Source organism: Haliaeetus leucocephalus, unplaced genomic scaffold, assembly GCF_000737465.1.
Source record: "Haliaeetus leucocephalus isolate CR32 unplaced genomic scaffold, Haliaeetus_leucocephalus-4.0 Scaffold587, whole genome shotgun sequence".
NCBI classification, from domain to species: Eukaryota; Metazoa; Chordata; class Aves; order Accipitriformes; family Accipitridae; genus Haliaeetus; species Haliaeetus leucocephalus.
Genome location: NW_010973023.1, coordinates 7199717 through 7218108, shown reverse-complemented (window position 1 = coordinate 7218108; position 18392 = coordinate 7199717). Strand labels below are relative to the sequence as shown.

Below are 18392 nucleotides of genomic sequence, written 5' to 3'. Positions count from 1 at the left end.
CCAAGTCATCATACTTCCTATGACACAAAAAAGCCCTTTTGCTTCTTTCCTACTTCACAAAGATCCTGTAGAACAATATTCAAACAAATAGCTTTTGAAAATATTATAAGGGCATCATAAGAGAGTCCCAAAATCAAGACAAAGTAATCAAATAAAAGTGCCTTATCACCTCGTGCTACTGATGTGGCAGGACAGAATCAGAAAACTAAAGCTGTTTAAATTTCATCCTGACTTAAATTGTTACACCAGGCATATTTCTATTACTAAATGCAAGTTGTAAATTGGCTATTACCTGACTTTTAAAATAGCCTCTTGGAGCTATAGTGTGTTATCATTTGAATGATAAGGAGGGGTGACAGTACAATAAAAAGATGCTGAGGACTGAATTAAAAAGGGGGGTGGAGAAGAGAAAGAAGTAAGAAATTTTTACCAGCAGACTGACTAACTGCTCTTGAGAGTGGCGTATATACACTGAAACAGCATATCTTTCACAAAGATCAGACATTTTGTACACATCTTACTAATATTCAAAGGAAGATGAGTACTGAAATAAAAGGTTTAAATGACTGAGGCATGAAATACAACCTTGGATAAAAATTCTCAGCTCCTACTGACTTCATTAACTGAAATCAGTGGCAACACATATATATAAATGAAGGGCAAGTTAATGCATTACACAGTTAAAGATGAGGGAGTTAAAAGACAAAATAAGTGTCAGGCTTGAGGATTTCTTTCTGCCATAGTCCAAAATACAAAGTAACCTTCCCTCATCATACATAATGAGTAGATATAAGGCAGGGTAGTAATTTGCTTCTATAAACTTATAAAGGATGTCTGCAGGTAGCAGCATAGTTTGGGTAAGAGAGAGACATTCAACAGCAGGAGAGCAACAGGTGAGAGACTACGTAGAAAAGCTGGATGTTTTCATATCACACAGAATAACACCAAATAGTTGAGGTTGGAAGAGACCTGTGGAGGTCACCTTGCGCAACACCCCTTCTCAAAGCAGGGCCAACTAGAGCTGATTGCTCAGTGCCTTGTCCATGTGGGTTTTGAGGATGGAGTCTACAAATTCACTGAACAAGCTGTTCCAGTATTTGACCACCCTCGCAGTGGGTTAAGCTTTTTCTGATGTTGAAGTGGAATTTCCTGGATTTCCATTTGTGTCCATCACCTCTCTTTCTGTCACTTGGCACCACTGAGAAAAGTCTTGCTGTTTTCACTCCCATTACAGTGGTATGATACCACTCTCCTCAAGATTAAACAATCATAGCTCTCTTGGCCTCTTCTCATATGTCATGTTCTCCATCCCTTCAGCATCTTTGTGGCCTCTCACTGGACTCGTTCTGTCCATGTCTTTCTTGCACTGGAGAGGTCAGACCTGGACACACCATTCCAAATGTGCTCTCACCATGGCTGAGTAGAGAAGAATCACATCCCTCAGCCTGCTGGAAATGATCTTCCTAATGCAGCTGAGGGTGTTGCAGGCCATCTTTGTTCCAAGGGCATATTGCTGGCTCGTGTTCCACTTGATTTCCATCAGGACCCCCAAGTCGTTTTCTGCAAAGCTGCTTTACAGCTGGTCAGCCCCATCATGTATAGGTGCATGAGGTTCTTTCTCCCCAGGGGGAGTACTTGGCATTTCCCTATGTTGAAGTTAAGCAGATTCCTGTCAGACAATTTCTCCAGCATGTGAAACTCCCATGGAATAAACACCACAATCTTCTGGTGTATCAGCCTGTTCTTTCCACTTTGTATCAACTGTAAACTTGCTGAGGGTGTCCCAGCATCCAGGTCATTAGTGAAAATTTTAACCACTGCTGGCTCCAATATTGACCCCTGGGGTACATCACTGATGACTGCTCTCCAGCTGGATTTGTGCAGCTGACCACAACCCTTTGAGCCTGGGAGTTCACACAGTTTTCAATCCACCTCACTGTCCACTTCTGTAATGCGTACTTCATCAGTACGCCTATAAGGATGTATTGGAGGCCTGTGTCAAAAGCCTTCTTCAAGTCAAGATAAACAACACCCTATGCTCTCCCCTCGTCCACTAAACCAATCATCTTATTGTAGAAGGCTAGCAGGTTGGTTACTAGGCTCAAAGAATAGTAAGTGATCAATGGCTTAAGATACCCTAGAAGCCAGAAAAAAAAGCAAAGTACACCAGGGACAGATGTTGTTCAATATCTTTATCAGTGGCTTGGATAAGGAGACAAAAGGCAACTTTAACAAATTTGCAGACAATACTAAATTAGAAAGCGTGGCTGACACACTAAATGGCAGAGCATCTGTCCAGAGGGATCTAGAGAGAGATGAAGACTTGGCCAACAGAACCTGCTTGAAGGTCAACAAGGAGAAGTGCAAAGTTCTGCACCTGCAGCACAATAACCCCATGCATCTGTACAAGCTGAGATCTGCTAGCTGAGGCCTACTGGTAAGCATCTCAGGGTTATTGCAGATGCCAGGTTGACTATAAGCCAAAATTGCACTCTTCTTGCAAGTAAGGCAATCCAGATAGTGGGCTAGCTCAGAAGAAGCACAGCCAGCAGACTGAAGGAAGTTCTTATCACTTTCCACTTAGCACTGATCAGGCTTCCCCTCAGATTTATTGTCCACATTTGGCACACAAGGGAGGTGTGGAGAAACTGGATGGGGCAATAAAGGTGGTCAGATCCTGAGAGTGCATGATCTACAAACACAGGACAAGAAGGCTGAGTTTGTTTAGTCTGTTGAAGACAAGGCTGTGGTATACAAAAAACAGCTTAAATTGTGAACACTGAAAGGTGGCAGATAAATGTGTGCACGTATGAGGGATGGTGGCTGTCCAAAACTGAAATTTTGAACTCTCAAGGACAAATCTGCTACTTGTTATCTGTGCATAGTACAGGCTGCAAAAAGTGAAATGTCCTGAATCCTCCAATACAGAAACATGAATCAGAACTGTCAATTAGGACGCTGATCACGCATTGTACTTCTGCACATAGACTACTTAGGAAAACTGGGGGCTTAGCAGCCCAGAATGCAAGATGAACATCCTAGCTTAAGGAAACATCCTGGAAGTGGGGAAAGATCCAGGAGGTAGGCGACATGCATGGAGGCAAATGCCAGGGGATGCCCAGGGACCTAGGCCAGTAATGTCCAAGACTGGTAGCTGCAAGTAGCTGCACAGCATGAAACCAACATGAATTTTTGCCTGACTTTCCCGGACCAGCTGCGATCCCTCCAATAGGAAGGGAAGTCAAGATGGAATGAATGCAGTACAGGAGGCTGGGAGCATGAGTGAGTGAGTGTGTAAAATAAGTAGCATAAAAACCCTAATCTCATTCGTTCTCAAGTGAACCCCAGTATTCAGATCCACTATGGGTTGTTATTAACTGTCTTGCCTGTGACAGAGGCTAAGGGGTGATTCTGTAGCAGCTCACAAATACTTGAAGGACGATTACAAAGATGCTAGGGTCAGTATCCTGTCAGCAGTCCCAGATGACATAACAAGAAGCAATAGCCACAGCTACACACAGCAGCTTGGGAGGTTGAGGTTGGGTGTTCAGAAGAATCCTTTCTTTTCTTTGTCCAGCAGAGCACAGGATCTGTACCCCCTGCATCCTTGGGTGGGGTCAACAGGACAGAAAGAGAAGAGTGATGGAGTGTACTAAGTTTAAGAAAGGACCACTGACCTGGCATTCTCCACAGGTTCTACACAAACAACAAAAATCACTGTCAACTTCTGTTACAAAACCAAATGATATCCATTTTCTCCCCAAAAGAGTCATGCTTTACACATCGCAAGACTGACTTACACAGTGCTGTATTTAGTTAATGAAACAACAAAGAATAAAACCTAAAACACTGCACAGAGTATAGTGATACAGAGCAGAGGAAAAAAGCAAGACCCAAAACTCAAAAAAAGCATGGCTTCCTACCTTGAGGGGGTTCATTAGTAAATTTGATAGAAGACTGTAAAAGATTAATAGGAAACTCTGGGTGAGCCTCTGTAGTGATCCAGGTTCTGAAACTTTCACTCATAGATTCTGTTGTTGCAATGGTGTCCATTAATTCACTGAGAAACTCCAAGCCAAGGTGGCAGTTCTGTAGAAGAAGCCATCCTCCATCTTGCATACACTGATTTAATAGGCGCCTTGCATGTACTTCCTGGCCCTGACCCATTGAAATGGCACGACAGGGAATATTCTGGAAGGAAAAAAGAAAGTTTCTTTTATATATAGTTCTTTAGAATGATTATACACATGATGTATTGCTTCTGTAGGTCCATGTGTAGTTACACTGTGACACAAAGAAAACCGCTAATATCAATGGAGACTGATTATATTAAAACAGAGTAAACAAAAAAAGCAAAACCCTCCAAGTTGGTCTTATTTTCCACCTGCTGGAAGAAAACTAAACCCACTGGACATAATCTTTTTTTGCAGGTCTAACAAAGTCAATGGGATAAGACAATTGAAACATTTTCCTTTCCTCTTCCCCACTTTCCCAAATAAAGCAGGGCGTACAGAGCAGCATAGCTGCCTGACTATTCTTTTTCCTATGATGTGGACTATCTTGAGATGGACAGACATTAAGGCTCCACATAATAAGTAATGCACAGAGTAAAGCCAATATTTTTGGTGTCTTTTACTGTCTGAACATGTTTAGTTCATCTAACAGAGAACTGTCGAGGAAGCAGGCGGGACGGGAAAGATTGGTTCACATTAAGTCATTCCTTAGCAAACATCCTGTACTGTTAATTGGCAGCTCCAGAGCCCCTGATTCAGAGTTTGGTGATCAGCTAGCTCTAGCTAGTTTTCTAGCTGTTAGTTTCCTGGATTCAGAAGAGACAAAGATCATAAATGCAAACACAAGAATTCTGGAAATTTATGGAGTCTTTCCTTCAGAGGCCATGGGAGAAGAAAGCCAGTTGTTCAGAAAAACAGAAGATGATACAAGCTCTCACAAGGGGATCTGAAAAAGACAAGCTGACGAGGTTGCTATCAGGACCATACAGGACTGTAATTAATGTGTAGGCAGACCCCCTCTTGTTTACTCTTCTTACTTCCCTTGTTCTTGTTAAGTAAGTAGTCCCCTGGCTTAGGTTGGCTGCCTGACTCCTACCAGGGAAAACCAGAATTATCAAACCCAGCTGAGCATCTTATTCTATATATGTGTTGAGGGCAAGGGAACTGATGAAAAGACTTGGTTTCATGGACAGTTTCCTGTTCAAGACCTACAGCTGAATATCCCCCATGCTGTGAGCGATGAGCTGCATAAAGACTTATCAATCTGGGCCTATTTTCAGCTGGCTGAGAGCTACAAAGGTTAATCTTAAGTTTTCCTGCTACTGGGACTCTCTCACTGTGAAACAAAAAAGAAGGAAGTCATCCAGTCCTAGACAGCATGGATGAGGCTGCCCTACTTTTGCAGGAGAAAAGGGTTAAGCATATGGACACAAGCTGTGCTGGGTCATTTGGCCTTAGGGTCAGAGAACAGGCCCTGACCTGATTTTACTGAAAAGTATAAATACAGCTGCTGTATATGATCCTCCACATCCTGGCAAAAGATTTAAGAAGAAGAGAATGCCAAAGATAAGAAAGCACTTAAATCCTGCTCTCAGGTCAGTAAAACCTGAAATTGCAGCTAAAAGAAGCAAAGCTAAATAGCCTGTGAAGTTGGTTGGCTATGTGCTGGAGGAGCAAAACCTACCCTTTCTAAGATGTATCTGAGTACAGCTAGCACTTCCATAAGTCAAAGACTATGACTACCCCTGCAGAGTGCATAAATATTCAGCTGGTACATTATTCCCTAACAAAGCATCTGCTTAAAATTTGCTTTTCTCAGCAATGTTACCTCTCAAATGTACAATCATTAAAGGTTATGGAAACATCAAGACAAGGAAAAAATATTTTTCACTATGGATTGTCCTCATTTTACTCCTTCTGAAAGAACTCTGTCAAAATGTCTGCATACAGAATGTTTCTCTCAACAGCGAGTCATACCAATAGATCTGTGTCATCTTAACACATTGCTATCCAGATGAAAATACTATCATTTTAGTTACTACAGTGGCCCTGATAGTTCTGTTGCAGGTTCTGTGCATCATTCCCTGAAAGAAGAAACTATCTCTATAATAATAAAAATACCTGGTTTTAATGAAGTCAAAGTGCTAGGCATAATGAACTTCATTTGAATTCAGAAACTTAAATTTTCACTCCATCCTCATGTGAAAGTAAAGGGGGCAGAAATCCAACCAGTTTTAAGATAGAGCTTGCTTGGTTTATAAACAAGGTTACATAGCTCAGTAGTCACAGATACTGTTTCCATTTCTTTGGGAGAAGGTTATGTGAATAACTAAATTTTAGAGTGAAAATTAAATTCTGGTCACAAATTTGAACAATTCCAACTGCAGATAATGGATTTATATTGTTAATTTCATACTTAGAGGTACCAACAGTACTGACAATCCATTTTAGGACTATAAATCATGCCTGTAAAAGGGAAATCACGGAAAAATAGGCCCAGCATGTCTTTTCGAAGTTTTTTATCATTAAGAAGGGGGGAGGGGGGAAGAACAATAAATAAGATACTTTGGAGGTATAGAATCACATATGTACCAAGATCAGATCCTTGGTGCAGCTAACCTAAGTCAAAGCTTTATTCTGGAAAAAGTTAGAGAAAGCCCAGGGAAAGACAGGAAGTCAGTACAATAAACACAAAGACCTCTTGCAAATATTTCTGAAAACTGTAAATTATTTCTAGATATATTTTTCAAAAGCTAGAGAACTACTGAGGTGCTTCTCCAGTCCCACAATGTTAATATACATTTTTACTTAAAAAAAGATCTGTGTTTGTAGTTTGATTTGCAGACTCTGGGTGGGTTGTGTAAATTTGAAAGGTTTCTATATGCTGCGTAGTACGATCTTTACTTCAAATCAGACAAGAACTTTACAATTAAACATTACAGTTAACTTTACATTTACAGTTGACATTACAGTTGAACTTCAGGTTATGACAGCCTAGCTGATGTTGCCTTGTTCATAAACCATGCGTGAATAAACAAGACAATCCCTTTAGCTCTTTTGCAACCTCACTTTCTATTATTCTATACATGCTTCCTTAAAGCATGAAAACATATTAAAACTGCCCACTGCAACACACTTTGAGAATGAAAGCAAAAACTGCTGTCTTTTAACAGTCACAATTACAGAGCACCTTCCACCTACCAGCACTTCCCCAGACAGGCTGAGTCCTTGCTTAAGATTTGACAGAATAGGAGAGCATTTTGTTCCATTCCTTGCAAGAGTGCCTCTTAAGTGACCAGCTGACTTCAAATGACTCTATTAGGAGGTTAGTGTCCCTCTTCCCCTTACATGGCCAATGGGATAGAAATACTCAACTCCTCAATGCAACTCAGAGTTAAGTTTCAATCATGTGCTCTGAATTGCTTTCAAAGGAGCTACTCTTTATTGATTACAGAAACTAACTCCTACTGGAGACAGGGTAAGTACGTATCTAGGAGTCCATTTCACAGGATACATGTGTTGAAGAGCCGAATAGGTGAATGAAAATATCATCACAAAGCTGACACCACAGACTGTGAAAACAGGAATCCAATCACAACCACCTAATGTGTTCACTTGGACTTGAAAAGGGACTAAAGAAATTGCCCATTTCTAGTCTATAAATATTCTTGCAGTTAATTTTAAATCTTCTATAAAGTCAAAATATCTCTCACATCTTAGGAAAAGGTAGTAGAATATTTTGTGAATAGGAATAAAATTGTTCTTCCAATGCATTGCTTCCAATAAACCTAAAAATCCTGCTCACCCAACTGCCATCCTTCTCCCTCCCTATGTCTGTATATTGGCTGGCTATCTGGCTGCACAGTTTTGGGGGACAAGGATTACATCAATAACTTCAGACTTATGATTGCTAAGTTTAAACAGTCAAGAGAGAGTTAGTTCCTAAATTTAAGTACTCTTTATTACAGTCAGACAAATAAAATAGGAGAGTCCTGATTTTCAAAGAGAATGAGCATCTAAACTTTCTAATTAATAAGTTAAAGAGATTTGTGCGTGCCCCCCACCTTTGCAAGTAAGTCTTACTTAGTGCATACCAAAATCCTGCACCTCTAAATGAAGATGCATTCTAACAGGGAAAAAAATTTATGGAGATCTAATGTGAATAACTTCTTCTTGGGAAAATTATACTTGCATCTACATTGTGAACCATAAAACATAAAGCACAGAGTGCCTTAAAGTGATGCTGTGCTGTAAGAAATGTTGAATGTCTCCATCAAGTGAACTGATTGAATGGTAGGGTGTCCAAATTAATTTCTCTTGTCACCATATTTATGATTTTTTCCTTTATCTTCTTGTAAACATCATTACTGTCAGCTCCTACTGTGAATGTGACACAGAGTAAACCACAAAGATTGCTTTGTTCTTATAGTTAAGTCCTTTCACTATGTAACGGACTATGATAGTCTGCTGGATAAAGACAGAGGGCTCATTGGAATCAAACAACTGGAATAAGCAAGAATGTAACATTTCCATTTCCTCAGTAAATGCATTTTAGCTAGTGCTCCAAAATTAACTTCCAGAGAACACTGGTATGAATACAAGTATCATAATTTGAACTTCCATAAAATGTGGAAATACCATATCTAGTTCAAAGGATAGATTTAAATGTCTTTATCAGCTCTAGCAAACTCAGTTTAGGAGGATACCTTTGATTTTGCAAGACGTTCTATGTTTTCAGTGGGGTCAGACCCCATTGATAAAAAGCATGTCAAAGGTGTACGACAGTCGCTTTCTGTCCACATTGCTTCCGTTTCAAGAATAAATCCTTCCGCATATTTCCCTCCAAGAGACTCTGCAATGTAGTGTCGAGCCTAAAAAAAAGCAAAGTTACAAGAAATATATGCCTTTTTTTTTTTTTAATTGATTTAGCATTTATCACTGTTGTGGAATTTACCAATACATTGGGAGGCCATGACTTTCTAAACTTTCATTTTCAACTTTGGCATAACAAAAGTTACAGTCCACCGGAGGCAATCATTGAAATTCTCAGATAGCAAACTTCCAACAAAGAAAAGAAAGAATTCTGCTCACACAACAGCCATCCTGTGAATATTGTTGCTAGAGGATGCTAAATGGTTTTTTAAAAAGAACTAAAGAAATCCACGCAGAATAGATCCACTGTCGGCTCTGAGGACAGCCCAGATATTGCCCCTAAATTACTGACTGCTAAAGCTTGGTGGATAGCCAAACAAAAGAGTTTCTCTATACCAGCCCCATTCTTAGCTCCTCTAAGCATGTATTGTTGACACTGTCTCTACAGCATAGCAGATTAGACAGATCTTTAATCTGACCCAGTTACAATCTTCCATATAGTTGTTGGAACTTCAAACAAATTCTCCTGTCCAGTGGTTATCCAGTTCAAGTCTCTTACACTGAATATCTATTTCTACAAAACATAAACACAGATCAGACTTTATCCTTAAAGGTCAAACCTTTCCTATGCCTCTATTGTCCTCTTTTCACAGACAGTTTCTAAAAGGACTTCTAAAGCTATCCTGGTCTATGAAATGCTTTTTTGACTGACATGATTTTCCAACTGTGTAAACTACTAGCACAGATTCTGAGACATGTATTATGGAGAGAAACACCTGGGAACAAGGTGGACTGAGGAAGACACTAATTCCATCAAAAATAACTCAATCATCCACTATTAAGTGTTAATTCTGCCCTAGCAAAGAGAGGTAACATTTTGTAACACTTGGGGAAACACAGTAGGGAAAGAAGAGATAAAGAAGATAATAACAAAAAGGATCCCCTCTTTCCTGAAAAATTAAAATAATTACAATTTTTGAAACCACTGTTCAGAGACATTCTTCCTCAAAGACGGTTGTGCAAGACAATAAGCGTGTTGATAAATGATCAGTAGCAGATTTATTACTTTGGTCTGTTTAAATTGTGGCAGACGGAGCTCCCAAACTTTTTTCTTATTTAGCAGATGAAGAGAAGAAAAGGAAAAAGGATGATGGGGGGAGGGCATCCTGTTGAAAAAGAGGTCCATGAAAAAATGGTGTCCCCTACATACAACACAGATGCTATCACAACATGTAACATGTAAAGTTGAGATATGCAGGAAATCAGAAGTACTACTTTCCAGTGTAGCTAAAGACAAAAAAAGTGAAAAGAGGATACTCATAGGCTCATACATCTTTTTGACCTACACAGAGAAGAAAGATCCAAATATCACAAACTGTGGAGAAACTGCTAGTCTATTGCAGTTTCTTTTACAATATCTGCCATGAGACAGTCTTAATTATTACTTCCTCAGCATGGAGGGTAAGTAAACAGTTTATCTGCTATTTTAGTGCACCTGTCATCAAAATGAACTGTTCTCTTTCCACTTCTGTGAAAAAATAGGGATGTATCTTCTGATTCACCGGAAAAATGCAACTGCTTTACAAGTTTCATGGCTCCACTTTAGAAGTGCCACACAAAAAGAATAGTATTCTTAGAGCTCCAACACACTTTATTTCATGTTTTGCAATGCCTCTTCTAATTCATTGCAATTAAATAAATTAATATTTCTTTCACATATATTTATTATGAGGATTTCAGTATCTGATTTTCAAAATAGCTCACTCTGGAATAAATATTACGATAAAAACAAATTCAAAGAATGTAAGTTGGAACTAGCAGTTTTACTGGAGATGCCACAAGGCATAACAATTGTAGAAAAGCATGTCTTACTTGGGCAACGGTATGATCAGGGCACCAGCTACGCACTAGGAGCAGTTTACGGAATTGATCCAGTAAGCTGTCATACCCATCAGGAATAACAGCTTTTTCGGGTGCTTCTTCATCAAACCAAGCTTTCCAAGACTTCTCATTCCTAACAACTTGCACCAGAAGTTGATTAAAAGGGTACAAGCTAGATAACTGCACAAGATTGAGCCATGTCATGTCAAGGATCCACTTCTTTGGTTTTGGTTCCACAGAATTCAGATCCAAACTGGCACCTCCTGTAAAGTGAAAAGCATTATAGAGGAAAACAACCATTGTTAAAGAGAAAAGTGACAAGTAATAAAAAATACTTATTTCTATAATTTAGGGAGTAAAAATCTTTATAAACCAGGACATGGAGACCTACAATTTGCATAGAAGAGTCATTTACCAAAGACGGATTGGGGAAGTGGTCTCAGTGCCTCCCAAAGCTGGTATCCCAGTAATTTTTGTGCTACTTTTTCTCCATCTGTAGAGCTGGAACAAAACTTGCCTGCCTAAAAGGATACTCAAACCCAAGTCTTCAGACCAGATGTAGAAAGGACCTATGGCTAGTCCAATCTCCCTTCACCTAGACTACAGAATAAGAAAGCACATCGTGTGTTCATTTCCAGGACTGTACAACTTCAACAGCCCCTCAGCTCAACCACCACTCCAGCATCATGCCCATTTGCACCTCCAACACAATTGAGTCACAGCTGAACATAAACAGGTGTCTGCAAAGCAAACCGAGATATTTGGATGGCAAGTACCTGGCTGGATTTATCTTCTCTCGGTATCTAGTTGTACTTATCATATCTTGGAGACAGTGTGGTCCACCCCCATCAAAACTTCATAAAATTTACTAAAATTTTTCATTGTCTTTGTGTCTTAGTAGTGACATGCAGTGGTGGCATAATGCAACAGAGGCTACATATAACAATGTTTCACAACATGTAACAGATTTCCACTTTTTTTATACTGACACTTAAATGTGGTACAAAATCAGAAGAGATTTTGCTGACTGTCTCCAAGCTTACAGACATAGGTACGTGGCAACTCAAAAAAGAGGTTTACAGGAGAAAACTATGGTCTTTTACAAAGTAATGGACTTTTTTTTTCCCTGTTTTTAATGTAAAACAGTTAAATATCTTTATCTAAGCATTATTTTGATAATGAATAATCTATATTATTCTCATTTTGGAAAATTCGTCTTAGTTCCTTCTTGGGCCATACATACTTTCATTCACCAGTTAAAAAACATTAGATCCACTAGATGCAATGTATTGTTAGTGCAAGCACTGCAAAATCTGAATTTGGCAGTTCACAGACATATGTAAATTGGAACATTTTTAGAGAAATTACCTTTGATCAGTGTCTCAAACTCAGTGTGTGAAATTTTCTTGGCCTGCAAGTCAATCTTCAGTGCCAGAAGCAATGTAAACAGGAATCGGTGATTTTCATACAGCCCTCGAACTGTATACTTGAAGACTTCATAGGTGAGATGCTCGATTATATACACTACCCTTTTTGCTGTGATCTGAGATTTCCGAGATCTTTCCACTGATAGGTCAAAAATGCCAAGGAACTGCCGTAAGGATGTTTGGTACATGACATTAACCAAGCTCATTTCCACAATTAGGAAATAAAGGATGCTACCACGACCAGCAACAGGCCGATACTCTTCACGTGCAGTATTGATTTTCACCTCTGTCTCTGCTGCTATGTTTAATTTTTCACTGACCTTAAAATTAATTGAAAAGACCATGCAGATTAAGTCATGTCATTTGTGATTTATACTGCACAAGCAAAAAGAAAAGGTCTTGATTAAAATCACTATGGTATTTTTAGTCAAGCTTTGCTTCCCTGTGTCAGTGTTTCAACACAGACATTGTGTCTTCATGTGTTCAAACACCAAGCACAATGGGATTTGATTCAAACTTACACCTGCAAAGTATGCCTGGAATACAAAGCAGTATCCAGGTAATAGTTTAATTTTGCAACATTTTAGGAAGAAAAAATGATAGTGTTTCTACTATTTATTTGTTAAGAAGTCAGATGTTATATAGTGGCTCTGAACAGAAAAAACAAAACCAGAAAAAAACACCTGTCTACAAATAATCTTTAAATTACAATTACAAAAGGTATCTGCAATGGATTCAAAATTCACCTCTTCTGCTGTTGTTTTAGTGATTCTTAGGACTTCTATCAGAGACTCATCTTCAACTAAAGAGCCCTCCGTACTGGTTAGACGGAAGAGTAGATTATCTTCAAGCTCCTGCATTTTCCTCTTGTTAGATGTCACTTCTTCCATCAGTTTTACTCTTTCTGCCTCCAGTTCCTGTATTCAGAAATTTTCCTTACAATATTTAAGATTAATTCAAAGAGATTCCTTATAATGATACAGAAAACATGTGATTTCACGCATGATAAATTGGGGGCTTTGCTGGTTTTTCTATGAAATGCATAAATATTATATACTAAAGTAATTTATATGTATACTGCATTTATTTGATTAATGTAGCATAGTGAGGAGTGAAAAGACATCTGAATTACTTAATGAGAATGTTCTTCAGATTCTCTGTTCATGCTTTGTCTTTTCTTTGAACCAAATTTATCTGAGCTCCATCGGCTCTGGTTATCTACACTAGGACATTCATCTTTTACGAGACAGAAGAGACAGAACAACCATGATTTCTTCATATCTGCTAAAGGGAAGAAGTTTAATAAATGTTGATCAGCTGCAAGCATGTCCCTGTGCAGCAAGTAGGGCTGACACTAATCAGCTACGCTTGCAGGTCTCTTCAACTGATACGCAGCACTTGATGAATATTTTTCAGTGAGTATATTTTTGCCCCAAAATGCAGTCTAGGTGTTGCTACATACATTCAATATGAATTCTCTAACAGTTTTGTCCAGGCAAAACACCACAGAGTGAGGTTATCTGTGTGGGGGGAGATGAGTACGTATCTCTTTTTATTTGGAAGTTTAAAAGTAGAAGCTTATATGTAGGTCACGAGAAACCAGTTTCAGTTCTATCTTGATTTAAATAGTCTGTCTCCCATCTGAGGTAAATTACTCAATCCCAGCCACTCCTGCCGATGCTGTTCAATTTTGCTTACATAAACATACATCTACTGGAGTAAAGATTAAAGGTTTTGCATCCCTAGCATTTGTCCCACCCTGCTAGTGGATAGCTTTCCCTCAGTACCTGCTGTTGCAGCTTTTCAATTTTTCATTGAACAATTCACAGGAGGTTTGGGCATAATAATGACTTTTCTAGCTTCTGGTTGTGACTGTCAGACTGAAGGAAGGGCACTTAGATTCCAGTCCTTAGTTCAGCAAATGCTTGTTTGAGCAAAGTGGAAAGGTGTTGGCCAGAGAAAGTGACAGCACCACTAAAGCACACTGGTTAGAACATGCTTTGGGAAGTCAAAGGAGGAATTATTTCCCTTAGGTGGGGAACTGCTCCCACATGAACAAGCCTACCTGAGTTACTTATTCAAAGCAGCAGCTCTGCTAATCCAAAATTTAATCTTTGTTACTTCCTTCACAAAGACACAATTATGAAATGTTCAATTTGAAATAAATAAGTCATTCAATTTGATGTGAAATACACCTTTTGTGCTTTCACTTTAATGAGAAAATAAGCAAATATTACATTTTAGTGTAATTGGACCATAGCATTCATGTATTTATTGGTGTGACTGCCACAGTAAAAAAATCACATATGTCCCCAGTGCCTATGATGAACTGACCCCTAATTTTTTGGATAACCAGGCTGTTAAATTAGACCACACAGAAAGAAACAGGAACAATCTAGGAATTAAATTATTTTGGAAGATGTCTCAGATTTGGTATCATGAAATAAAATTCCTGAAAAACACCCAAGAGAGGATTTTCTTCTTTATATTTGCTTCCACGTAAGCAATGCAAATTTTAGTAAGGGCAGAGTCAATTCAGTGTTTAGGGCTCCTTAAAAATCTTGTATCTCCTTGCACACTAGAGCCTGGCTGGCAAAAGTAATTCAAGTTTCTAAGCATTTTTTCATGTAATTCAAATTAAGTTTAAAAAAGAATTCAGAAATAAAAGAGATTCCTGATTGAACAAGGAGCCTTTGCTATATGTGAAGGAATAAAGATGCTTTATGTATGTCATGTATATGCCTGTGATGTATTTTTAATGAATAATTTTCTTTCTTCTCTTTCCAAGGCCAGATCTTAAAATAAATGTTTAGGTCTCTCCGTTAAATCAAAAACCAGCTCCACACTGTCTTTCAGCAAATGCACAATCCCCTAAGCTTTCATTCACAGTTTTGTTCTTGCATTTAATTTCACCCAAGACAGAATATATCCATTCATGGTGCAGATACTGAACAAGCCTTCCCTCTATATAAATAGGGCAAACTACTACATACCTGTTTTTCTGTGAGGATGACACGGCCAAGGAGCTGATCTTCCAGCCCTTTCATAGTAACAGTAAAGTCAATCACTGTTGTTCTTGCACTAATTTCTGGAGTATAGGCAGGATTAGCCAATTTTGTTGTCATATAAAGGGTAAACCCCTTCATCAGATCTACCTCCTTGTCACCTACTTTCACCTGAAAATCAAACATATTACTCAATTTTCAAAAGCTGAATGCAGAAAAAATTATTTTATCCAGTGAAAAATAGATGAACTCTTTTTTTATATTCTCATTTACACTTTTTAAACTTTCTGCTTAAAGGGTAAAAAAACCCAACCCCATGAGTTCACTGCTCATCTTTATAAGCATTGCAAAGGTGTGAATCTCAGCAGTATCCACACTACCAGACACCCAGCATCTGTCCTACTGGTTTTTACTTTCATGTTCACAATTCATCTTACTTTGTGTGCTGAACCAGATTTTATGAAATTTTTTTCCAAGATGTTATCAAGAGCAGGATCAAGTTCCTCTCCAACATCTTCTATTAACAAAGGTCGGCCAAGGGACAGGCAGTCCTCTATATGACATCTGAAGAACTTGTGGTTCATAGCTGTAACCTAGGAAGATTGGTTGACAATATAGCATGCCTTTGCAAGCACATAGAAAACAGAATAAAATCTATTGCAGCTTTCAAAAATGACACTCATCCTGGGATATCAACACAAATGATTAAATTTTAGGGACCAACACTCACCTCTGCTGAAATGAATGGAAGTTTTGCTTTAAGGTTAACAGAAAAGGGGATTGCACTTGATGTGTTTCTTTATTGTTATCTATTTATTTATTTACTTATCTACATATCTATCTAATCACTGTAGTATCTTCATACCTTTTAAATATTAATGGTTTTATGCTCAGAACACTAATGTGAAGGAGGGAAATATTTATAGGGTTCAGACAGGGAACCAGTATTACATAGGGGGCCTGGTCTCACATCAGGTGTTGAATTTCCAATTCAGTTCTCATTTCACAATATAAAGTCTTAAAATTGCTAAAAATCACATAGACTCCTTTTCACTTATTTAAATTTAATAAATCTAACATAAGCATATTTGAGATGATAATTGAATAGCCTTTCCAGTCATCTGTTAAGTCATGATTTGGGGGTGGGGGTTTTACCACAAAAAAAACTAGGATAGACATATTTTTAAAATAAATCTTGTCTTGCAGGCAGTGCTCTTTGAAAAAAGGTATAATTAAAATATCTAGCGGCACATTTCACAGTCTTAAAACAGTATATTATTTAAAAATTAATACTATGTTCCATCACTCTGCACTTTTAGCTTTGTTATAATGTAGACATGTGTATCCACCAAACCAGCATGTTGTCTACATTTTTAATCCAAATGAAACTGAGGGATGAAGTTACTGTCTTAGTGACCAACAATATAACCCTAACAAGGCCATAGCAAATTACAATATCCCAGATATAAAGGCACAATATAAACACTTGGGTATTTAGAGTCTTGACATAACTCTCTTCCTCCTGGACTTTACAGGGGGAGAACTCAGATTCTTCTAACACAGCTGACATCTGAGCCAGGATGCCTAAAATTGCATAAATAACTTGAGTTTTCATCAGGAAAGCTTCCTCTGCATTTAAAGGCTGCACCTGTGTGTATTCAAAGCCATGTAAGTTTTGAGAGTACTCAGCAGCTCAGTAGTTAAGCCCCACCAGGATTCACAAATTTTGAAGGCTGGATATTCACACGTACTGACCACAAAGTAAGCCTGGTAGACATTTTTCTCTGGCTCATCAGTCAAACACCATCATCACTTAATAGTGTATGAATAGTGGGGAAAGAGGAAATGGTATTTTAATCTACATCTCCCAGTCCCTGCTTTGGTGAGTGATATAAGATCCTTACGCAGTTACTGGACCAGAGAATGGAACCCGTGTTTGCAGTCCCCTTCTGCAGGCTGCATGATGGTAGACAGCGAGAGCTGCCACCCAGAGGGTGGAGGACACTTTAAAATTATTGGGGGAAAGGCTACAGAATGGCAGAGAATGTCACTGTAGGTCCCTGAATGAAGGAGATTCGCTGTTGCCACTCCTGAGCTCAGCTTGGTGGCTCTCTGAAATCCTGAGCAGGAGATGCAAGTCTCAAAGAGGGTGGAATATGAGATATATCCTCCTCTATTGTTTCCTCTTGGTTACTCACATTAGCGTTTCTTGATTCAAATTGCGGGGAGGCAAACTAAGGTCTCATGTAATTTAGAGGAAGCCATGTTATCTACTGTAGGACAGTAGATTTCACACAGTCATAAAATGCCTAAATTCTGTGAATACAACTCATACATTTTAGGAGAGTTTTTCATGATATTTTTAATAAAGGTATTCATTTTTCCAAGATTTTCATTCTATCTCAGGCTACCATTCTTTTTCCAATTCCTCCCTTTTTCTTTTCCCTATTTTTCTCTTAAAATGCTTACCCTAAAATGTTATTGCCATGAGGCACCAACTGCCTGATCCTGTCTGCTCTTAATTTTGCAAGTCATTTACTTCCCTCTGTGGTGGGTTGACCCTGGCTGGATGCCAGGTGCCCACCAAAGCCCTTCTATCACTCACCCCTCCTCAGCTGGACAGGGGAGAGAAAATATAACAAAGAGCTTGTGGGTCGAGATAAGGACAGGAAAGATCACTCACCAATTATCATCACGGGCAAAACGGACTCAGCTTGGGGAAAATTAACTCAATTTATTACAAATCAACCAAAGTAGGGTAATGAGATATAAAACCAAATCTCAGAACACCTTCCCTCCACCCCTCCCTTCTTCCTGGGCACAACTTCACTCCCAGATTCTCTACCACCCCCCCCCCAGTGGCACAGGGGGACGGGAATGGGGGTTGGGGTCAGTTCCTCACACGTTGTCTCTGCTGCTCCTTCCTCCTCAGGGGCAGGACTCATCACACTCTTCCCCTGCTCCAGCATGGGGTCCTTCCCACAGGAGACAGTTCTCCATGAACTTCTCCAACATGGGTTCTTCCCATGGGCTGCAGTTCTTCACGAACTGCTCCAGCATGGGTCCTTTCCACGGGGTGCAGTCCTTCAGGAGCACACTGTTCCAGCGTGGGTCCCCCACGGGGTCACAAGTCCTGCCAGAAAACCTGCTCCACCGTGGGCTCCTCTCTCCACAGATCCGCAGGTCCTGCCAGG

At 39.2% G+C, this 18392-nt stretch overlaps 1 protein-coding gene across 1 annotated transcript in view; it reads right to left on the bottom strand.

Moving 5' to 3' along the window:
* Window positions 1–18392, bottom strand: part of LOC104838333 (dynein heavy chain 5, axonemal-like) — a 170630-nt gene that overhangs the window by 34693 nt on the left and 117545 nt on the right. Inside the window, exons 64-70 of the mRNA XM_010578013.1 lie at window positions 15636–15791; window positions 15187–15369; window positions 12940–13110; window positions 12135–12513; window positions 10758–11029; window positions 8720–8884; window positions 3924–4191 (exon numbers count right to left, since the gene is read on the bottom strand). Of these exons, the coding sequence (XP_010576315.1) occupies window positions 3924–4191; window positions 8720–8884; window positions 10758–11029; window positions 12135–12513; window positions 12940–13110; window positions 15187–15369; window positions 15636–15791 (1594 nt within the window). The remainder of the gene's footprint in view (window positions 1–3923; window positions 4192–8719; window positions 8885–10757; window positions 11030–12134; window positions 12514–12939; window positions 13111–15186; window positions 15370–15635; window positions 15792–18392) is intronic.